This window comes from Gallinula chloropus, assembly GCF_964237585.1.
Source record: "Gallinula chloropus genome assembly, chromosome: 22".
In the NCBI taxonomy this organism is placed as follows: Eukaryota; Metazoa; Chordata; class Aves; order Gruiformes; family Rallidae; genus Gallinula; species Gallinula chloropus.
The window spans coordinates 6,643,929-6,667,850 of record NC_140107.1 but is presented as its reverse complement, the minus strand read 5'-3'; the positions used below and the strand labels follow the sequence as shown (position 1 = coordinate 6,667,850).

At 56.3% G+C, this 23,922-nt stretch overlaps 1 protein-coding gene across 1 annotated transcript; it reads left to right on the top strand.

Annotated features, from left to right (window-relative positions):
• TFAP2E (transcription factor AP-2 epsilon) lies at positions 1–22,892 on the top strand (the record flags this gene model as incomplete). Its single annotated transcript, XM_084274444.1, has 8 exons — positions 1–27; positions 152–598; positions 922–973; positions 15,438–15,656; positions 18,555–18,783; positions 19,041–19,159; positions 22,034–22,175; positions 22,604–22,892. 8 exons carry the CDS (start codon positions 1–3, stop codon positions 22,890–22,892), a joined length of 1,524 nt encoding a protein of 507 aa, XP_084130570.1.
• Positions 22,893–23,922: the final 1,030 nt, after the last annotated feature.

The window sequence follows — 23,922 nt, the reverse complement described above, 5'->3', positions numbered from 1 at the left end:
ATGCTAGTGCACAGCTACCCGGGCATGGTGAGTGCGGGCCGGGACGCGGGCGGGGCGGGACAGGACGGGACGGGGCTGGGACGGGGAGTTGGGGGGGGATCAGTGCCGGGGGTCCGCTCTCGCCTCACCGCAGCTGTCTCCGCCGCCGCAGGACCGCGCCGAGGGGCTGCCCGGGGCGCCGGCCGGGGCCCGCCTGCCGCAGCTGCCCGCGCTCAACCAGGCGCCCTACGGCTCGGCGCCGCCGCTCTGCCACACGCCCGCCGCCGACTTCCAGCCGCCCTACTTCCCCCCGCCGTACCCGCAGCCGCCGCTGCCCTACCCGCAGGGCCAGGAGCCCGGCTACCCGCATCTGGGGGACCCGTACGCGGCGCTCAGCCCGCTGCACCAGCACCAGCAGCCCGCCTGGCCCCCGCAGCGCGGCCGGCAGGACGACGCGGGGCTGCTCTCGCAGACCCACCGAGCCCTCGGGCTCGACCCCCGCCGCGAATACCCCGCCGTGCCCCGCCTGCTCCACGGGCTGCCCGACGGCGGACACGGCCTCACCGACGGCCCGCTGGGCCTCCACGGCCTCGGCCACCACGGCATCGAAGACATCCAGGTACCGGGGGACGGAGGGAGGCCGGGGAGGGTGCCCGGCGGGGGCGGGCGCGGCACGGCGGGGACCGATCCCGCCGCCGCTTGTGCTGCCGGAGGGGATCCCGGTCGGGATGGGTCGTGCCCCGCGGCGTCCGTACCCCCAAGGAGTCAAGGAGGGCCGGCGGGTCGGGAGCCCCGTTACCGGGGGACGTCCGTGCCCGAACAATCCCTCCTGGCCCTGGGCAGCGGGTGGACTGGGCCCCGGCCGCGCTGTCCGCCTCGAGTGACCGGTGCCCGTCCACGCCAGGAGCCGCCGGCTGACGGCTCTTGCTTCGGTGCTTTCAGGCCGTGGACGACGGCGGGATGAATCTGCTCGATCAGTCGGTGATCAAGAAAGGTAAGAGTGCGGCGGCTCCGCGGGACGCGGCACCGGGCCGGGCTCCGAGCCCCGCTCCTGCCCTCGGAGCTCCCCCGCGTCGGGTTTCCCCCGCGACAGCCGTCCCGCGGGGCCACTCCCCTCCCGTCGGGAAGGACTCGCTTCTATCCCCGGCGGGGCTGAAACGAAAGCGGCGGGTCCCGGCGGGACAGCGCGTCCCACCGCCCCGGGCCCGCTGGAGTCCCTCGGGCAGCACCGGGGCCGCCGCGCCTTCCCGGTACCGGGAACCGAGGGGTCCGGACGAACGGGCCCGGCTATCGAGGAGCCCCGGGCACTGCAGGACGGTTTGTGTGGGAAGCCCGGAGCATGCCCCGGCGGGGCTCGGCGGCACGTCCCGCCGCTCCGGGCCGGAGCCCTGCCCTCGGCGGCGGGGGAGGCGGTCCGGGCCGCGCACCGTTCCGAACCTCCTCCGGCGGGGAAAGGTCTGGGCTTCGGCGGTCCTGGCCCGTTCGACGGGGCTCCTATCGGGGGGCAGGACGCGTTCAACGGGGACGAGGAGGTGGCGCGGCCACAGGGACCGGTGCTGCCCATCCCTGCGGCCGGGAAAGCATCCCGCAGACCCCGGGGCGGCCGCCCCAGTCCCGCCGCCGGGGCTCGCCCCCTGCCTCGCCACAACCCGGGCCTGTGGGGACTCCCCGTTTGCGGCTCCAGAAAAGGGGCTTTGCCTCGAGGACCGGCGGGGAAGCCAGCCGCTCCCTCCCGGGGCCGGAGCGGGGAAGCGGGGCTGCGGGCAGGGGTTCTCCCGCACGACCCCCAGTATCTCCCGCCGCCTCTCGTCATTTACTACCGATTCTCCCCGACCTGCTAAACAGCCCCTCTGCTTCCAAACAAAGCCCCGTGCTTAAAACGGCTCAACCCCGTAAAATATTTTTCTAATAAAAACTTCACCGGGGCATTGCCGGGAGCAGGGCGGGGGACGGGACGGGAGCGATTTATGCGGCTGCTCGGGGCGATAACTCCTATGAAATATTCAAGCGCTCCTCTTGGCTTCAACCCGCGATTATTAATTTTTTTTTCCTTTTTTACAAAAACATGGAGATGTAAACCACACGTTTAACTGCGGCTCCGTGCTACGGCCTCCAACAGCGGCGGGCAAACGAGACCGCGGCCACCCGTGCGGGGTCGGCGGGGTGTTTAGGGTGCCCGCATCCCAAGGCGGTGCAGGCTTGATGGGTGAAACGCCGAGGGCACCGGGGGGCACGGTCGGCTGGCTCCATCCGGCTCGGGCCCGGGCAAAACGCCGTTGAAACCGTGAGGTTTTAAGTCGTCGGCTGCGTCCGGAGCTGCAGCGAGCTCCGGGCCCGTCTCCGCTTCCGTCCCGCCGCGTTTTGGGGGACGCATCCCATGGCCCCGTCGCAGCCGAACCCCCCCCCGGTAATTGCTAAGCCCCGGCAACCGGGAAAAACATCCCGATTGTACGGCTTTTCCCCCTCCGACCCCGGCGGTGGCCGACGTTACGCGGGGGGAGCCGCGGTCACGGTGCGTTCCAGCCCCTTCCCGTGGAAATTGTTATTCTGCGAACACGGCTCCATTACACGCGGCATCTCTGCGGAGCATTAATGACCGTAATTATTTTACCTTTAATTAGAACACATGAGAGGCATTCCATTAAACATCCTTGCATGAGAATTGGGTGCAACAAGCTGCAGGGTGCGTGTGCGCTTCGGTTAGGCGGGAGCGGCGGCATGAATGTGCCAGCAGCACCGTCATAAACCCCTCTGCCATGAGGATCTTTGTCTGGAAGTTCGAATGAAGTTCCAGATTGGGTTGGTTTGAGGGGTTTTTGGCTTTTTTTTGTTTGTTGGTTTGGTTTTGTTGGGTGTGTGTGTCGTGTGTCCCCCTCACCCCTTTTTTTTTATCCGAAAATGCGCCATTGCTTGGACATTTTCGTCTCTCCTCGGGAAGAGAAGTTGTTGTTTAGTGCCAGATTTGTGGGTGCTGATCCTCCGGTGTCTCTTTCGAAATTAAAAAAGGGGGAAAAAAATTAGAAAGAAAAAAAGGAAGAAAATAAGCAAATACCCAGGGGTAAAAAGCGGGGCCCTGTGGGCTCCTGCAGCCCCCGTGCCACGGCCACTTACTCTTCCCACTCCGGTTCTCGTTCTTTTCCAGCTGTGCCTGGAATAAAGACGCGAAGGGCGAGAGAACAGTCGGGTTCTGACCGCACCGTGAGGGCGATGCGCTGCCGGGTGTCCCCGGCTCTCGGAGCTGGAAGCCCCCGAGTTTCCTGGAGCAGCCGGAGAGAAATCGATAAACCCAAAGCGAAGTGTGTGTGTGCTGGGGGGAGGCGGCGACTCCCCCCTCTCCCCCCCTTCCCCTCGAAACCGGCCCGCACCGATCCCGGGAGCGGCGGGGGTTTCGTTTCGTGTAGCAAAGCCGGAGCGTGGGGACTCCCGGAGACCACCCGGGACCGCGGCTCCGTCCCGGGGGGCTGCGCCGCGGGGTCGCATCCTGCACGGTTTCCGGAGGCTCGGGCCGGGCTCCGGCGGCCTCCGGGTCCTCGTTCGGCCGTATTTCGATGGCCGTGTTGTGCTCCAAAGCAAGCTGGGGAATTACAAGAGCTGCAGCCGGGGTGTCCCGGCCGGTCACCCCGGGAACGGGGCAGGTCCCGGGCGGCAGCCGGGAGCGGCGGCTGGTGGTGTGCGGGTCCCCGAATAACCGGGCGGTTGCTCCGCGCTGGAGCGGCAAACGCCGCTGCCCTCCGTTCGATACAGACGAATTAATTACTTTAGAGCCTAATTATATTTTTTAATATATTTTTAAAAATTAATATATATTACGGGGTCGCTCTGACTTCGCTGGCTCTGTCAGCTTTGAGCTGACTCCTGGAGCCACAACCGGGGTGAGGAGCGAGCCCAAGCCGAAGCCCTGGCCCCTACGGCCGAGATGTATTCCACCCTAGGAAAAAAATAACCCCAAAAAATCCCAAACCAAACCACCTAAATTAAATATTTGAGACAAATCCCGAGCGGTTCCCAAGCAGGCAGCGAAGCTGAGGAGATGTGCAGATGGACAGCGGGGTTCCTCGGTGCTCCTCGCCCTTTGGGGAGCGAAAGTGAGCGATAAAAAGCGCAGTTTTGTTATAAATCGCCCCGAGATCTCCACCGGGATGCTCGGTGCTTGAACCCCTCACGGTATGGCCGTCGGACAGAAACCTGATATAAATCTCTGCATGTGAAAACAGATAAATCTCCCCTTAATTAGTTGCCGAGATACTGTTGTCCTGGTTCAACAAAATATTAATCGCCTGCCCCCAAACCCTGAAGCACCTTTTAACTCCTGTTCTCGGAGGCGCTTTTCAGTCAAGCCAAGCGCAGGGACAGCCACCCCTCACCTCCCCCCACACCCCCAGTTAAAACCAGCACGAAACGGGGGAGAAGCGCCTGAAGCCCCCAGAGGTGACCCCGCAGCCTGTCACCCCCCCCATCCCCGGGGGCTCCGGGGCCCGTCCCCATCGCGGGGTGGGGGGCTGTAATTGCAGATGTCCCCCCAACACGAACGGGGTGTTGCGGGGGTGGGGAGGGGGCAGGAGCGGCCCGGAGCAAGATGCGTGTTTGCTCGTACCCCCTTCCTCCTTGAATAAACTTCAGCGGGTTTAGCAGCTAAACGGAAAAGCGGGGAAAGGAGAGGGGGCTTGGGGAGATGAGCGACCCCGGAGTCCCCGTCCCGTAGCCCCGGAGGTGACCCGCGCAGCTCCCGCATCGCCGGGCGGGGCGGGGAGTCGGGTCCCGCCGGGTCCCGCAGCGCCGAGGGGCAGATCCGGGCTGAAAACCGGCGTTCAAAACTCAATTGCCGCGATCGCTCCGGGAACTGGCTCCGGTTCGTTATTCCCGTGGACAGTCCCCAGGCCGGGGGTGTCGCGGGTGATGCCGCCGGGTCCCGGGGGAAACCCGGTGCGGGGCGGGGGTGGACACGCCGGGTCGGCTGCGGGGGTAGGGCTGGGATCTCACTTCGAGGGGAGAGAGTTGTGAATAGCTCTGAAAAACGGAGGATGAGCTTCCCCCCGTACGAGGGGGATAAACAGGGAAGTGTTTAGTTCGCGAATTAAATGGATAAAACCCTGACTGGGGGAGAACAGCTTTCCAGAGTGTATTTTTTTGGATAGGTGGTTGTTTGATCTTCCTCCGTTTCAAAAGGATTTCAGAAATTATTTTGGTCTCATTTTTATTGCTGTTGTATTTGTTTGGGTTGTGGGTTGTTCAGGGTTTTTTATTTTGGGGGGTGGTGGGTGGGGTATTTTTGCGTTTGGGTTTGGTTATTTGCAGCCTCCCAAGCTTTTCTGTAAAAGCAGGAATAGAGTTGCCTTGAAAACAGTAAAATTAACTTGGAACAACTTTAGTCCGTGGCTCTGCCTGCGTCAGCCTACAGCAGCTACAGGACTTTTTCTGCTCTGTTCACCTGCTGCCCTGCTTGGTGTTTAGAAGCCCAGGACAGCTCCTCACACCCTGAGATAAACCCTCCCCAGACAACCGGCTGCCATCCCCGAGCATCGCTGCTGCTGGTGCGGCTCCTTCCCTCCTCCGAGTGAGGAGTGTGGGATCCTCTGGTCACGAAATCCAGTGTGCTCAGTAGCAAAAAATCCCGCTGCTCGGCCATAAAACAAGGAGGGGTTTTATGGCTTTGCCATCCTCAGGATCAGCCAAAAGCTTCTGCTGGGGCCTTTTTATTAAAAAATAAAATTAAAATCTCTTTCTCTGGCATCTTGGGGGCACGCTGGGGTGCAGGAGCATCCCCGGGGTCTCCCCATCGGTGGGCTGGGGTGAGCTGGGGCCCTGCGAGCAGCAGAAGCAGTGGGGGGATCAGCTGGGGCCTGCACACCCCGCTCATGGGTGTTTTTTGGCTGCAGCATTGTACAGCCCGGAGTAGAGCCGGAGCAGGGTGTAGCTCACGCTGGCACCCAGGCGTGCATGGCACAGGGATGCTGCGTGGCTGGTGGGGACGGCACTGCCCTGGCTGCGTGTTGGGGCAGCAGGATTCGGACTCTGCGCTCCCCGTCGTGTTTGTGACTTGTTTAAATTCCCATTCGAGGCTGTTCAGCTGCTCTGCAGCGGCAGCACTAGCGTTTCTGCTCAGGAATGTGGACCTGTTTGGCTGGATGCTGGACAGACAGATGGAAAGCTGTGCCTCAGAGTGCTCCGAGCCCACATTTAGAAATATTGCAAGAAGTAGCTGTCACTGCTAAAGAATGCAGCAGAGGAGGGAGATTAAGACTTGAGATCCTTAGATCTGCTCGCCACCCCATGCGAGCTCCAAGTTTCGAAGCAAAATCCCCTCCCCGTGGGCTTTGCGTGCCGGGCTGTCGGTAGGAGCAGGGCGCTGGCGTGGTGGCAGCGGTGCCATTTCTCCTTCCTTTTGGTGTGGAGAGGGGCCGAGCTGTAGGAAAAGCAGCATAAAGCCAGATGTGGAAGGGGAAAAAAATAACAACAACAATAATAATAATCATAATAATAAAAATAATCCTGAAAGAATGGCAGGTTAGATAAACATCATTTCCTGTGACGAGCGAGGTAATAAATGAGGTCATCCTGTAAAACACCCGGGGCTGTGAAGACAGGTCTTTTATAAGGCTGTCCAGGGCTGTGGGCGGAGGTGCTTGGACTCCAGTCAGACGCAGGGTGCTGTGCTGGGCTGGCAGAGCCCTCCCGGCCTTCTCCAGCTTTATCTGCCGCCGTAGTTTGCCTGAGTTGGGAAAAGGGGCTCAGCTGGGACAAGCTGGGTCTTGACTGGAGGTTTTGCTGCCTTAACGCTGCTCACAAGAGCTTTAAAGTTTCGACAAGCCCTCGCACACACCGCGAGATACAGCGTTCCAGCAAAACACAGTCACACCTCCGGATCCGGGCGCTTCTCCCTCACACACATGCGTGTGCACGGCAGGAACACCCCCCCTAATCAAACAGAGAAACTTAAAAGAAAGTTTTTACTCTGAACTGCATCCAGATCGCCATTCCTCCATTAAAATGATATTTTTAATGTCCTATAATTGCACTGGGATAACACCAGGTGTGTGTTCGTGTGAGATAACACACGCGGGTACCGGTGAAGGCGCTGGGCTTTGTCTCAACCTCCCCAGTGCCTCCCAGGCATGTGTTATCTCCAAGTTTCACGTACCTTGTCAGGACTTAGTGTTTAATTAGATGGTTTTAAATGAATTCCCCCCCCCCCCCCCCCCCCTTTGCTAGAAGTAAAGAGCAGTTCTTAAAGGGCAGGTTCAGGAAAGCCAGCCTCAGTCGCTCTTTGGCATGTGGCTTGGGACAACCAACAGCGTTGCTCTTCCAGCAGCTAGACCCCAGGTGAGGCTTCTCCCTGGGACAGCACTGAGCGAGGCTTTGTGGACATGGTGGGCTGGCTCTGGAGAAGCTCTTCCTCTGTTTCCAGTTCTGGACCTGAGCATTTTGGCTGCTGCAGACTTGGGGCAGGCAGGGCTGCAGCCATCGGTGCTTGTGGGAGCAGAGGTCACCAGGGGCTGGCTGTCCCCAGCCACCCCATCACTCCATGTACTCCCTCCATAATTTGAAAAGCCATGTGAAGGTAGGAAAGCTTTTGGGAAGAGTGCAGCGTGTGCTCCCACCCTCCTGGGTGCTGGGTCGCTGCCACATCACACTACAGCCCCAGCTCCCACCGGGACTGCTTTGTTCACCGGTGGGCTGCCATGGGGCCAGGAGAGGCAGGTTTGATTTGGGGACAAAGGCTCCACGGTGCTTGTCACCATGCCAGCTACACAAAGCAGATGGTGCTGAGATCTGCCCGTTGCAGACGGAGCCACACAGTGGGCATGGGTAGGTCCCATGGAGCACCCAGCCACAGTAGCACAGACATGGGCAGCCCTGTGGGGACCCACTCGTGTCCAGGGTCACACCAAATCCGCAATGGAGCAGAGGCAAACGCAGCCAATGCCTTCAGATACACATGATCTCAGAAAAAAATATGTTTGCAATCTCTCTTTATTATTTGAAGAGCCCAAACGAGGTTCTCTGAAGTCCTAGACTAGCATCCTAACCACTAAACCATCCCACCCTTTCCTGTGTGATCCTAGGGAATTACTCACTCTTGCTGTCCTCCCATTTGTTTGTTTATTTTAATTCTTAATAGAGGAACTAATTAGCAAATGTGGATGTAATGCTTGGAGCTGCTTGCACGCTCAGCTCTTGTCTCCATGCACTATCCCATACCCAGCTCTGCAGGGCCTGGGTGTGCGGCACCTTTTCTTTGGAGAGAGGTTCCAGTATCCTGGCTTGGAGGAGAGGAGCAGGGAAGCACAAGGGAGGGAGAAAGAATTGCTGGGATCGAGCCTGGAGTTAAATACCCTGGAGCACAGCATGCTGATCTCTCTGGAGTGAGGGGCTCTGGAGCAGGATGAGGGGAGCAGTGAGCAGGTTCACCTTCACAGCCTAAAAAGCCCTCGCAGCTTCTGCGGTGCGTGCTTGGGATTCCAGCCAGGCAGAGTCTCCCCACCCTCTATCTCAGGCATTTATCTGGCATCAGTCACCCGAGTGCCGAGGCGCCAGGGAGCGAGGGATCGGGCCAGGCCCTATTCCCTCTGGACTGGTTGGACAGGTCGCTGGTGTCCCCAGTGAGGTGGCTGTGTGGGGACAGCATGTCCCCAGGGTCCCCTTGGATAGCCCCGTGTGTCCAGCACAGCAAGGCTGTGGTCCTGGTGAGGTGAGAGCTGGGATGCGGCCACAGGAACTGAGGGTTGCTTCCAGCACAAGGTGGATGTTAACAAGAGATGGGGACAGTCATTGAAGAAAAATCACCAGGGGGTTTGTAGACATTGCAAAAGCTGTGCCACAGTTGCCTGCACCCCCCACCTCCCTATCCCTCGCAGCTGCCCAGATCCTCCTCATGTTATTTCTGTGCTTGGTCCAAGTTTTCCCCATAGAAAGACACAGACATTGCTCCTTCCCCAGGCTCCCTCCAGGACCTGGCTGCTGCAGAGGGCTTTCCTGGCGTGTCCTGGGACACGCGTCCTGGCTGGGGCTGACCAGGGACATCCCACTAATGCACAGGTATTAGAAACCCAGGGCATCTCCCAAGCAAAGAGAAGCAAAAGCATTTTCTCTGTGGCAGCAGCGAGTGATCCTGGGGTGGCTGTCGGCTCCAGAGCAGCAGGTGAACCGACAGACTGACATCGCTGCCGTCTGAGGCTCCGATCGGAACCTTCCCGGATGCTCTGTGGATTGGCAGCGAGTTCTATGTGAAGAGAAGTATTTCCCCATTATTATTCACGTCTAATCTTTGCTGAAGGGTCTTTTTGCCCCCTCCAATAATCTAAAGACCTTTTAACAAATTGATAGCAGCGTTCCCCTGGCTTACCCAGGCTCTGCCACAGACACTGCATCTTTGTTCTCCCTCTTTCGATTATGTAGATCTGAGCCACACAAATTCAGGCCCTTCTATAGGGAATAGAGGGAAAAAACCCTCCCAAGCATGTTACTGTAAAATGGATTATGCTGTTTAAACACATAAAGATCCCGTAGACTGGTTGCCAAAATGTAATGGGGAGTTTGTGCTGCTAAATGAATAAACCTGTGATGGTTAATGCTACGGGGCAGACGTGGCGTGTGTGCGAGGCCGGGAGCGCTCGCTGCCGCGCGGCACAGCTGAGCTGGGCTGGAGAGGGGGGATAACACTGGATGAGAAACTTTTCTTGGCATCAGCACAGAGCAGGTTTCCAGTTCCTTTGGGTTAAGTCCTGGGGGCTCTCCAGGCTCCCTGGTTTGGGTTCTTGCCTTCCCAACAGCCGTGTGGTTCGTGCCGTGTTCTGTAGCGGCAGCGGCAGCGCCGCACGGGTCCCTCTGGAGCTGTTAGTGATGGAACTGGATCTTCACTGGGATTCATCTCTCTGATGTAGATGTGAAAGTGTTTAGCTGCAGATTCAGAAAATACAGTCCTTTCATACCCCCCCATCCCCGGCTTGGTTTAAAATGACCCAAATTCTCACCCCAAACTGGCTTTTCAGGTGAAGCTGAGCAGGTACAAGTGAGAAGTGCAGCTCTGGGGGGTGGGCACTGCTCTATCAGGGCAGCTGTTCTCGAGCTGTGGACACCTCCCAACGCGCTTTGACATCCAAAAGCAGAACCCCAGCCCCTCTTCATCCACTTCCTGCAAAGGCTTGGGCATCGCTCGTTAGGAGGACACTGGAATCGTTAATACTCGCCGCTTTCCAGTCAGGTATTCCTGAGGTTACTGTGCAGGCTGTCACATCAGAGGCTCAATCCCAGAAATGAATTATAGCAGGGAAACCTGTGGGAAATCACAGCAAATTGTTTGTGAGCCATTTAAAAAAAATTTGCAAAATATTCTGAACAAACAGCACATCTGAGGCCAAGTCACCCCTAAATGGTAAAGCAGGGAAATGCTTTAGCTGAAATTATTAATTGCAAGCCACTTAGTAATACCCTCCCCAGTCCTGAATGAGCATGCAGGGCTTTTGCTGAGCTCTGAGTATATTTTGTTATTCTATTGATTTGCTGTTGCCATTGAGGTAGGTACCAGCCTGACAAACCTTCCTACCCCATCCATCCATCCATCCATCCATCCATCCATCCATCCATCCATCCATCCATCCCAGAGCTCCCCAAGAGACACCTGCAGCGACACAGGGCAGGTACAGTGCTGGGTAAAACAGAGGCACAGAGAAAAGCCCAGGAAATAAAAAAAAAGGAAGCAAAGCAATTAATATCACATGGCACCTCAACATTTAGTTCGTAACCTGATGTATTGATTTGCATGGGAAACAAAATGTTAAGTATGGGAACTTTGCATAGGCCATGGGACCTCTCCTGATTAGCTTTCTCATGGGAATAGCTCGCAGCCGCCTGCTCCTCTTCTTCCAAGGGTCCGAGATCTATTTCCCTATCAGGATTCAGCAATCTGGAAAGCCCAGAGATAAAAACAAGATTCTTTCCATCCTTCCATTTGAAAAGGCCTTGGAGCAGATTACGGCGCTTCCTAGAGAGGCTCTTTGGCATGGGGACTTGGTTGGGGTTGTGCATTCGAGATAAAGAAAATACCTGTATAATCCCCTCTAGGAAGAAAGGATAATTACAGACCACGGGTTTGAAATATAGCTGATGGCACTGACCTCCTTCCCTGGACCATCCATAAATACCTCTCTGCTGAAACACCAGGAAATTGAAGCAGCTGAACTCTGCAGCACCTCCTTGGCGAAGAAGGGCTGTTAGAGCGATGGCAGGAGCAGCTGCCTCTGGCTCACACCCACATGCAGATACCTCTTTATATATGTATCTCTGTCTTAAAATTTACATAAGAGACATTCAAACGAAGGTTAGGCTAGTTCACTGAGCGCTCTTCCTGAAAGACAGCAGCAATCCCTTGCCTTGCTGGGGCACTTTTCATCAGGGGCTACACGCAAGCATCCATCAGCCAGCGCTTCCCACCGCCCGGAGCAGGGCAGAGCTGCAGGAACACCCCGTCTTTGGTGGGGAACAAAGCTGGGGGTGGGGGGGGGTCAGGATTGTTCTCAACGGACCAGCAATATACTGGAAGCCAACCTGAGGAGCTGCCAAAATCTGTTTGTGTGGTGCAGGCATCTTGGGGTGCCCCTGAGCCTGCAGCAACACCTGACATGGCTGAGCTGATTGGTGCGTGGGCCTGGAGAGGGACTGAGGGGGTTGAGATGCTTTTGGGGTGGCTGGAGACAGCGCTGTGCCTGAAGATGGGCGATTGCTTTGTCCCAGGTAGTGCCCTAGAAAGGATTAACCCATCTCTCTAAAACACAACCCAAGCCGTAGCGTTACAACAAAACCCCTGGCGTCCAGGGATTCGGGAAGAGGATTTACCTGTAACGTCTCTAAGGAGAGAAGGAAGCAGACTTGTAAGACAGGCAGAGATTTGCATGTTCCCCCTGGACTTGTTTTTCCCCTCACGGCACCCCCAGCTCCAGCTGGAAATGGAACTGAACGAATACCACTGCGATGAGCAATTCAATTGCCAAGGACCACAGCTTTTTCCTGCTTACAGATCGCTTTGCAAGCAGGTAGCACACGTCTCGGATGGAAATGAGTCAGGACTTCACCTTTTGCTTGTCGTTTTCCCTTCAAACCAGAAGCTGAGGGGGCAGAGCCTGAGCCCCAGCTGCAGATGCACCTTTTGCACTGAATAAATCGCCCTAAAAGCTGCCCTGTTTCCAGGAATCACAGCGTTAGCCTCAGACACAAATGCCTGTGAGCATAGAGGAAGAAGGAGAGGGAGTGCAGGAGCTCCGGGATGGAGCATCATCACCCCAGACCGCACCGGAAAGGGATGAGGAGGCAGCAAAGGCACAGGGCCGGGGGCTGATCCATGCTGAAACTCGTCGGGGAGAAGCAGGAAATCCTCTGAGGCTTCCTGGCTCGCTGGGTAAAAAAAAAAGCCTTTGAAGAACAGGGGTTTCTTTTGCTGCTCCTTTTGTGTGCCTGGAACTTAAAAGCCAAGAGAGCCACCTCTGCAAAGCAGAACAGAAGTGTCAGGAGCTTTAGGCATTGTCTCGGGACACCTTGGAGGCACGAAGCTCTGTACTCCATCAGCTCCCCACAACTGAGCTCAGCAGTGTTCCTGCTCTCTAGCCCTGCTGCCTGGGATCTCCCAAAAAGCCCTCACAGTAACAAGGCTGTGGCATCCTGTCCCACCTGCAGCACTACTGGAGGGATCAGGGTCCCGTGTGTGCAGGGATTGCCTTTCCACGCCTGGCTGCCACCCCAAGGAGCATCACCACCTCTTGTGCTTAGGCGCTGGACCAAGTCCTCCTGGCTACATTTACCACCCCAGGACTTCTCACCCAGAGAAACCTTTCATCCAGGGATCACTCGGCGAGTTTTACTGGGGTATCACAGCATCCCTCCCAGGTAGATATTATCTCTGTTTTATTGATGGAGATAGTCAAGCCCAAAGTGGGGAGGTGACTTGCCTGGTGTCATAAAACAATTCCCCAGCGGAGCAGGGAGCTGCTGCAGCCATCCCATCCCAGCCCACACGACCCTGCTACCCCAGGCTGTTGGCTGCGCGGGACATGGGGGGAACTGCACACAGGGGAGAGTGGTGGGATGAAGCCCTTGGTGTTCTTGGAAACCAGGACCCGTTCTGAAACTGCTTCCCCTCTGATCCAGGGGTTTTCACCCCACAGCAGATGGAGTTGTGGGAGTTTCACCACCCGGCAGATACACCCGAGGTTCACCCTTACAAGGTGAATTAGATCCAACTCAGCATGAAAGAGGCACCTCTGATGGGGGATCACAAGCGTCTGGGTGCAGGGGAAGATGAAGCCGTGTGTACCTGCGACACAGCACCAACCATGGCAGGAGCTGGTGTTGCTCTGCTGCTCATGGCACATGTGAAACGTGTTGCAAGCAGTACCCACCTTGCAGGCAGGGTGCTGTTACACACAGGGAAGGAGCCTTGTTTCCCCTCTCATGTTCCACAAGATGCTGCGCCCCTGTTCTTGACACACACGACCATTCTCAGTGGCTGCTCCAAGATACAGGAGCACCAGGAGACAGGTGGCCAACACCGCTGCTTCACAGCATTGAGAGGAGAGTCCGGGGTGATACAAGCCAGGCTGTACTTCATGGGTGTGCTGTGGCTATTGGCCAAGCATTAGACGTGCTGTCAACCCCAGGCTGCTTTGAAAAAGCATTCCCACGGCCCAGGAGCACACATGTTCAGATCGTGCCCACATACCTGATCTTGGGTAAATCATTTAACTTGTTCTGTGCCTCAATCTTCCCCAGCTACAGCCAGGAGCCAGCTCACACAGGCTCCGTGGGGGGAGGTTAATGACTGAAGTGGCTGGTCCTGTACCTGGGGGTGGCAATGTGTGAAGCTCTTTGAGGTCTGTCAGTACAACCGTACTTTGAGTTCAGCTTTCCCTCTCAAATCAGATCCCTCTGATATCCACTTCCCTGCACCCAGCCCTCCCACAGCATCCCCCAGCCCAGAGCCTCACTGGGGCTTTAATTTGCACAATCCAGGGCTGAGCTCACCTACCTGTAAGGAGCTGAGGAGCAGCAACACCAGCCGGGGCCTTTGGGAGTTACTGAGTGAGAAGTAACAGGATGAAGCTGAACTAAGCCACTCTCCCACAGGGAAAAAAATCCTCTTGGGAGTGCCTGGCAGCTAAAGGAATGAGCAAGAAAACTGTAGGGGGACATGGTGAAGCAATGAAGCCTCAATAACTGAGGTGCTTCAGGCACGTAATTTCTTTCTCTTGCCCCATGTAGTCTCTGCAGTGTCACCTGCCAGGATGGTGCCCAGGGCATCAGTCCCTCTCCAGCCATCCCCATCAACACTAACCCAGCTCGGCAGCTCACTTCCACAGGAGATCCCCTCCACTTGCAGCATTTCTTGCTGAGAACAAGTCTGCTGGTAGCAGGGCAGAGGTGCTCACCCTCTTGCTCCTCTAGATTCAGCTGTGGCTTCACCACGAGGCTCCTGAGCAAAGTCTGTCAGTCCTGGAGGGTCTGGCTGAAGCTCCTGGCTTTCAGGAACAGCCTCTCCCCATCCCTTCACCTCTGTCACGCAGCTCACATGGGGCTGGTTGGGAAACAATAACCATCACAAGGGTAGGTAGCAAAGACAGGCACAAGGGGAGGAAAAGACCTTGCGCTCCCCAGGAGGTTTCTGAGCAGACCCACGTCCCTTTTCCTTCCCCCTCCTTTGACTGAATGATGCAGAAGGAAAAGCATCTTGTGTCCTGCCCTTCGTGTCTTCCTGGGGTGGGGGGGTGGTGTGACCCAGCTGAGCCCTGTCCCGCTGTCAGGGTGGGGGCACTTGGGCAACTGGGGGGGTTGGGACATCAGCGTCTAACCCTTTCCTTGTCAGCCTGTGCGATGCGTCGGCCCGTCACTGTACGAACAAGCATCCCCAGGGCCTGTCCCTGCTGCACACCCTGCCCTCCTCGCTCAGGAGCAGGAGCTAGGCCTCCCTGAGCCCCAGACCCGAGACCCCTGACGTGGAGGGGGGGAGCAGGGTCAGAGCTGGCTGGCTGAGGGGAAGGCCATGTCCTGCCCCTGTGAGCAAGGACACTTAGCCTAACCCAGGAACCCTCCGAAGGGTCAGTGACACCCACATGACGTCCGTATCCCCAGCTGCCAAGCTGGGATCAGCTCCACACCTTGCGCCGTGGCCCCGAGTGCCGCCCGCTCCTGTCGCGGCTGCTCAGCGTCCCCAAACCTCCTCGTGAACCCCCCCCAGTCTCTGCTCCAGCAGTTAATTTCACCATCCCACGGCTCAGGCAATGCCTGGGGCTGTGGGAAGCAGCATGTAACGCTTCCCAGCGAGGCCAGGCACCTGCATGCACCCATCTTGGTTTGGAAGGGTCCCAGGGCTCCTGCCCGCGGCGGCAGCGGACGCAGGGGGTCGGTGTGCTCACGCTTCCGGGGCGTTGGGCTGCGTGCCGGCAAACGGTCTCACGGTTCCTTCTTGTCTGCAGGCTGGCTCAGGTGCTCCGATCACCTGCTGCTTGCGGGAACGGGAAAGCAGCAACTGAAGATCGAGGGGGACTTTTGGTTTACTCAGATGACAAGAGACAATTTTGGTTCCCCAAAAGCCAAGGAAACAAAGCTGTCAGGCTTTAATGGTAGCTTGTCTCCCTCCTGCAGCATGTTTATGGGCAAACAAGCTGCAGATCAGCCCAGGCAAACAGCAGCAGGTGAGGCCAAATAACAATAATTAATAATTAATGGCAAATGTGGCTGTGTTTATTCTTGTTGTATGGAGGGAACGTTGTCTAATGGATGAAGCACTGTTACAGGACTCCAGAGACCAGCTCAGTTTCCAGCGCTGCCGTTAACCTCTGCGGGATGCTGGGCCAGCCACCCCGGTCTCTCCCCCGTCGCACTGGCTGCGTCCCGCTGCCCAGGGTGTGAGCTCTGGGTGTGACGTGGTGGCCTGTCCCGTGCCTGCACGTGCTGAATGTGCCAGGGCTCCAGCCTTGGCTGAGACCATGAGGCAGAAGAGCAGTGCCAATATTCATCATCTCTTAGGGGTGCCCGGTGCCTGCATGGCCTGCTCATGGCACGGAGCGGGGCTGACCCCACTGCTCTGGGCATTATCCCACTCCGGCTCCGGGTTATGGCTGTCAGGGGCTGTTTCTGGCTGTAACGTCATTCCTAAAACTGCCAGCACGTGTTGTGGTGTCTCCATGCTGTGGCTCAGCATCCATCCGTGCCTCCCCCCTCCTCCCCCTGCCCTGCACCTCCCCGCACGCTGCTGCTGCGTGTGGGGCTGTACCAGAGCCATCTCCAGCCCAGTTCTCCACAGGCTCCGGTGTTCACTCACACTGGTGCCAGCTGGGTTTGCCTCCTCCTCCTCCTCCTCCTTCCCAGACACCATGTTTCATGGGTCTGTGTGCTGAGGCACCATCCCCTCCCCTGCATGGCTGTTGGGTCCCTGACACGTGCGCAGGCCACGCATGCATGCACGGCACCGCATGGTCTCAGGCATGCACCGCTCCACGGGTACAGAAGTTACACACAGCTCTCCGTGGACAGACAAAGCAACACCTGCTCTCCAGAGGTGGCTGGTTTGGGGGTGGCCCTTCCTGTGGCACCCACATCTGCTGTGTACCTGGCCCTGAAGTGATGCCCCTTGGCAGCCAGACGTGGGTATCTGTTAAACACACTTGGACTTTTTATTTGGAGAGTGTTCCCCAGAGACAAATGTCACCTGTTTTGGGACAGGTAGGAAGGAAGCTTTGAAGTTGCTGCTTCCTGGAAGTAGCTCTGGTTTTCTACATCTCATGGTGATGTTCCCAGATTTGTTTTTGCCCCAGCACATCTCTCCACCAGCTGCAGCTGTGGCAAATGCTGCTGACTCCAGCAGGACACCAGAGCATCTTCCCCTTCAGTCCCCTGACTTTGTAAAAGTTTCATACTGAGGGGAACAAACCCAAACTCCTTTCCATTCCCCTTTGAGCCTTAAAACATCACCTGCTTTTATGTAATACATGCTGTTTTTTTATCACCACGCTCACCAGTCCTTGAGCTGTATCAACAACACACCGATTGTAAGCAGATCCAGCCTCAGCACCCTCCCCAATTAATTCTGGGGGGAGTTTCTGTTTCATTTGGGGCATCTGCATAAAACCTGCACCTCGCCCTGGTCCCTGCTGCTGCGTGACTCGCAGGGACCATCTGAATGTGCATTGGGGAGCAGTCGTTGCCGAGGAGCCTCAGGGCTGAAGGGATCTGGAGCGATGGTGTTCGTCGTCCTCTTTGGGTTCTTTCAAAAGCTGCTTTTTTTTTTCTTCCCTGAGTTAATTTGGGTTTTAATTTCAGGGCATTAAAAACCGGGGAGTTTTGGCACAAGTTTCAGCCACAATTTTAACCTGTAAAAGCTTTATTGCGTCTAAGAATGTTTCTGACTGGAATGATGGATGGAATGATGGATGGGACTGGTGCCAAGGGCAGGGAGATCCAGGCTCAGGGGAATGGTCTTCAGCTGCAGGAGGGCAGCTGGAGAGGGGCTGGGAGGCAGAAATCCTTTCCAGGGAGGGGGGAGGCCCTGGCACAGGGTGCCCAGAGAAGCTGGGGCTGCCCCTTGATGCCTGTCAGGGTTCAAGGCCGGGTTGGATGGAGCTTGGGGCACTCTGGGCTGGTTGGGGGAGTCCCTGCCCACGGCAGGGATGGCACTGGGATAGCTGTGAGATCACTTCAACCCAGACCAGTCTGGGATATCTCTGAAAACCATGCCCATTCCAGGCTGGTTGTGATGCTGTGGGTCTGGTGCAATGCTGCACTCACCATTGCCTGTCTCCCCTCTGGTGCTGAGTGACCTCTGCCCACCAAGCAAGAGGAAGCCTGTGTTGGGTTAACTGGGTTTGATCCTCTCAAGCTTCCTTTATGCCAGGGATGGTGAAAGTTTAGGGCTGTGGCTTGTTGTGGGCTAATCCCAAAGCTGAAGTCAAAGAAGCTCTTTCCAGGGGTTCCTGTGGGCGCACACGGACAAACACGGCCCTCAGCCACCCCAGCATCTCCTGGGTATGAAGGTCACGGCTCAGCCCTGTTGATCCTGTCCAGCAGGAGGCAGCTGGGCTGCAGCTGCAATCCCAACCCAATCCCGACCCAATCCTGACCCAATCCCAACCCAAAGCTGGGAGAGGAACAGCACCCAGGGCGGCAGGACAAGCCAGCGCTTCACCCTGCCACCCCACCTCCTCCACAGGAGACAGGGAGGGGAAGCTGGTCACAGGTCCAGACAGTGATGCTGTGGACAGTCCTCAGCCTTCCCAGAGACCAGCCCAAAACCTTGGGTTTAATTATGGTAGAGCTGGGAGGCATGGGAAAGCAGAGGGGAGCAGAGTCAGGCTTCCTCCCTTCTTCGCTTGTTTTGGTTTTATTGAGTGTAGTTTCATCACCCCACCTGTCTCCTTTTATTGAGGAAAATAAGGAAGTAACTGAGACATCCCAGCCAGTCACATGGATGTCTGTGGGTGGCTGTGCATGGGTGCCGGGGGCTCGAAAGCTGCTGAGGGTCACCGAGCGGCTTCCCTGGTCCTGGAGTATCTCAGCCACGGTCTCCTCTTCTCTCCCTCTTCCTTCTCTCCCAGTGCCCATCCCCTCGAAAGCCAACGGCACCACCATTTCCACCCTGTCCATGAACAAAGACGGCCTGATTGGAGGGGTGACGAATCCCAACGAGGTCTTCTGCTCCGTGCCTGGCCGCCTCTCTCTTCTCAGCTCCACCTCCAAGTACAAGGTGACCGTCGGGGAGGTGCAGAGGAGGCTCTCACCCCCGGAGTGTCTCAACGCCTCTCTCCTCGGAGGAGTCCTCCGCAGGTAAGATGCTCCTGAGAGCCCCAGGACAGCCCAAGGGGGGTGATGCCAAAGGCCCCTCTGTGTTCAGCACCAGCTCTCACCTCTCAGATTAACGGGGACAAGGAACTCTGGTGTGTGGCCTGTTGGGGAATAGCATTTTGGGGGTTTTTTTCTTCTTTCCTTTCAAACCTAAAAGCTGAAACTGGGGCTAATTAGCAGTTATTTTAACATTAATTGCGTTATGATTTTTTTTCCCCCTCTTTGTTACCTCTTTTCAGAGCAAAGTCAAAAAATGGGGGTCGGTGTCTAAGGGAAAGGTTAGAGAAGATTGGCCTGAATCTGCCTGCGGGAAGGCGCAAAGCTGCCAACGTCACCCTGCTGACATCCCTGGTGGAAGGTAAGAGATGGGAGTGCTGAAACTTCACTACCCCTCATTTGCAGCTTCCCACCACTGAGAACACTTAGCCCAAAGCACACAGTGGTCACCACCGCCCGAGGCTGGGAATATCCCATGTAAGTCTTCGGGCTGATTCGAGCATCTTCCCAAACTCAGTCGGATCAGCCTTTAGGAAAAGCATCCTCAGCCCGACTGGGGCCATGAGCTTCCTTTCAGCTACACCTCCCTTCATTTTCCATGGACTGGTTCGAACAACCCAAGCCCTGCCCTCTTCCTCTTCCTCCTCCTCCTCCTTCCCTGGCATAGCAGGGGACCAGGGACACCCGGGAGGTGATGCCACACGGCTCTGGAGTCTTTCAAGTGGAGGTGAAATTCGCAGCAGGCATCCTGGGAGCGCAGCGCAGGAGGGTTACCTATGGAAAACACAACCTGCCCTGACACATGGGGTGCCCCTGCTTGGAGCCACTTGTTTACTTGCTCCCCTCCTACTCTGATGTGGTTTTGGGGCGCTATGGAAACGATGGTGTCGCCACTGCATCCTGGGAGAAAAGGATCCGGGCTGCAAACAAACTCAGTGACAGCTCTGACTCCCTTCGAGCTTTGGAATCCATTGTGCTCCTGCCCAGCGTGTTGGAGGCAGCTGCCCCGCAGTCTCTGAATAGAAAATCATCCCCATTGTCGGCAGCAAATTAAATGACCCGCTTCATTAGGCGGAGGTTGTTACCGAGGGCAGTTGGTTTGTGCTGAATGAAAGGCTGATTTCCATGAAAAGAAAAGAAAGCCAAGAAGCAAAGAAAGGAAGGAAGGAGGAAACCTACATTTGGATTTCAGGTGGCTGCTGATGTGGTGGTTACTGCTGACCAGCTCGCAGTGAATAAAAAGAGCGGTGCCCTGTGTGCTTGATGGATGTGACATCCTCCTGCACAGGAGTGTTACAGGACTGGGAGATGCTGCACCCAGAGGAAGGTGCTGCTGCATTGTCATTACTCAGCACACAGAAACTGGCTTGTGCCCCTCAGCCCCAGGCACCCTCTTTTCTTTCTTGGCCACTTGCTGGCTGGGTTTCATTTGGTTTCTCCTCTTCCCAATGTTTGTTCAGTTAAAAAAAAAAACACTGGGTTGAGGATTTTTTCTTTTTTTGAGTGCTAATGAGAGAGTTTTCCTTCCATTGCCCCATGGCCTGTGTAGAGATGTGGGAGAAGGGGTGCCAGGGAGCCCAGGGAGCATCACAAGGGCTGTGGGTAGAAGCACGGTTCCTTCAGGAGCCCTTGCTGGGCGATCGCCTTCTCCTGGGCACCTGCTCTGCAGGAGTAGCTCCAGCATGGACCCAGTGGAGCTGCAGAGCTGGGTTTCCACTTCAGAAACTCCTTTCAGCTCTTGGGAAGAGGTGTGCATTCAGACAGGCACCTGTAGCCCCTCTGCCTGCCCTGGGCTCCTGCTCCTCCAGCCTCCATTCCCCGGGTCTGGCAGTCACAGCCACGTCCCCTCTGCTGAACCCTCTCAAAGCTCTTAGAACACTCTGGTAACGTCGCTGCTCGTGGAGGGAATAAACCCTGGCACGAGCCTTGGCTCTGTCCATGAGGCCACTGCAACTGGTTTGCAGCAGGTGTTACTTTCTGCACCGTGAGTGCTGTGTCCAGTTCTGGGCTCCTCACCATAAGAAGGACAGGGAGGTCCTGGAGTGAGTTCAGAGGCTGGGGAAGGGGCTGGAGGGCAAATCCTCTGAGGAGCAGCTGAGGGAGCTGGGGGTGTTGAGCCTGGAGAAGAGGAGGCTGAGGGGAGACCTTCTCCCCACCTCCACTGCCCTGCCAGGTGGGTGCAGAGAGGTGGGCGATGGTCTCTTCAGCCAGGGGACAGGAGATGGGACAAGGGGCAATGGGCTCAAGCTGCACTAGGGCAGGATCAGCTCAGATGTGAGGGAAAAATTCTTCCCTGACAGAGTTGTGGGGATGTGGAACAGGTTGCCCAGGGAGGGGGTTGAATCACCAACCCTGGGTGTGTTTAACAGACAGGTAGATGAGGTGCTCAGGGATGTGGGTTAGTAGAGGACAGGAACGGTTGGACTCGATGATCTCAAAGGTCTTTTCCAACCTGGTGATCCTGTGATTCTGTTTTTTAACATCCAGCCACCTGCCATTCCCATTCTCTCTCTTTACCTTATTTGCCCTTTCTTTGGAGGAGGAGACAGAGCAGGAAGCATCGTCGCTCTATGGGAAGCACAAACACTTTCCCCATCACACAGCTTCACCGACTTGAGCTCTGGGTGCCGGGAAAACCGTGCTGGGATCTAGGTTAATGCTATTAGGATGGATGGCCTAATACGTCCGAGCAGCAGGGGAGCAAGTCAAATTAGCTCTGCCTGCCCGACCGGGATTTCGGGTGTTGGGCATGATCAATTGCCATCAGCTCTGATTATTTCCACCGGGACGCCTGGAGATGGATCAATTCCATCAATGGGTGGGCACTTCCACAGGGTGATGGATACGCTGCCTGTGCGTCCAGCCCGAGGGCCCCTGCTCACTGTGGGAGGATGAGGACCCCCCTTCCTTCTGCCTGTTTCTCACCCCCGTTTTGTCTAGGAGCCAGGGGGTTAAGGTCGCTGTTTCACCCTCCAGCTCCTCTTTAAACCCCTGCTCAATTTGGAGAGGTAGAAGGAAGAAATTTTGGGAGAAGCAGGGAGGGGATGGATGCTGGAAGGGAAGGGTTCAAGTGAGGAACACCCCTGTCACCCTGAGAGCTTTCGGGCGCCAGTTGGGGAAGTGCTCTAGTCCAGGCAGAAATCAGCCACATCAGTGAAGGGGCTGAAGCTGACGCAGAAAGTTCTCTGCTTTCCCCACGGGTGTTGATGCAGCTTGTCCCTCTGTCCTGCTCTAGGTGAAGCTGTTCACCTGGCTCGGGATTTCGGGTACGTGTGTGAGACGGAGTTCCCAGCCAAGGCGGCGGCAGAGTACCTGTGCCGACAGCACTCCGACCCCACGGAGCTCCACACCAGGAAAAACATGCTGCTGGCTACCAAGTGAGTACAGACCCACCGCTGCGCCCTGGTACCCAAAGCCTGGCAGGGTGGTGTTAGTCCCCCCCTCCCAAAAAGCTTACTGCTCTGTGGGGAAGAGATGGCCGCACGCAGAGAGCCGGTCGATGCGCAGCCAGGTGAATAGGTAGCATGGGTGGAAGGGCTCTCTCTTACACCAGAGAGCTTAACCTCACCCCAGGGAGCATTTTTTGGCATTGTCCCTTAGAAGGGGTGGCTGCTGCACCCACTCCAACTGCACCTGGGGGCTTTCCCCTGGTCAGAGCCGAAAATGTGCAAGGGGAGACCCAGGGATCAGGGCTGCTGTGAAGGAATACACACAGGAAAGGAGTCAGGGAATGAGGAAAACACCCCTCCCTGAACAGCCCGTTGTCCCTGCAGCATTGAGAGTAACCCAACCCTCTCTCTTTCAGGCAAATCTGTAAGGAGTTCGCGGATTTGATAGCCCAGGATCGCTCTCCGCTGGGGAACAGCCGCCCCTCGCTCATCTTAGAGCCCGGTGTCCAGAGCTGTTTGACTCATTTCAGCTTGATAACCCACGGCTTTGGGGGCCCAGCCATCTGCGCCGCGCTCACGGCTTTCCAGAACTACCTGGTGGAGTCCCTGAAGGGGCTGGATAAAATGTTCATGAACAGCACAGGGAACGGGCACACGGCCGGAGACTCCAAAGCATCAGAGAAAGAAGGGAAGCATCGGAAATAATGTGCCCTCACCCTCCTGCTCCCTGGGGGGAGCCTTCCTGGGTCGGGATAGATAGCGCTGGTGGGGTGGGGTGGTGGGAGGGGAAAGATGGTCCAAGGCACTGTTTTCTGAACTGCTACCTTTGAACTTGGGATGAAACTCACACAGGAAAGACAAAAAAAAAGAGAAAGATTTAAAGAATTTAAGAAGAAAACAACTCTAATGGACACACTGAGAAGATGAGCCAGGTTAATGGCTTTGGGGTTTGCCTTTTATTTTTTTTTCCATTTCTTTTGTTTGACTCGTGGATGCAGGAAGCCAAGTCATGTGCAATTTTGTTTTGTTCTGTTTTTTAAAAGCCCGTAGTGAAACCCTGACGTGCTCTGGGAACGTGTTCCAACTGCAAAACTGAGAAGAAAGAGCAAAAGCCTCATCAATGCAAGAACCAGGGGCAGGAGCAGCAGAGGGCAGGGAGCGGAATCCCTGGCTGCACCTGGATTTACCAGCTGGTTTTGACAGGCAAACACACAGGAAACCTTCCCATTTCCCCACCTCCAGCCCACTCCTCAAGCCAGCCTTGCGAGAAAGCTGCCGGCAGAACAGCTTCAGGTGTAAAACCGCTTCAGACTTCGTTTACAGTTGGCAAACTGAGAGTTAAAGTGGATTTTCCCTGGGGCTGAGGAGTCCTCCTTGCTCCCATCACAAGAAGCTGCAGAGCCGATGGTTCCCTGGGCAGGGACCAGCCAAGGAGAACCTTCCCGACCGCTTCGGTCACAGCCGGGGATAAAGCAAGTTAAGCTAAACCCAGGACTAACTAAAACTCCACGACCAACAGATAACAGCACACGAGTTTCTAAAATTAATAATAATAATCATAATTAACTAAAGCACAAGGAGCAGAACTTGAACCAGGCCAAACCGAACTGTTCTAAATCTGTATATATTTATTTATGTGTAATTAAAATCGGAAAGTTTTAAGATGTCCAGTGCAAGTTATTTATATCAGATTGAGTTGGGTTTTTTTTTCTTTGTTTGTTTGTTTGACCTTTTT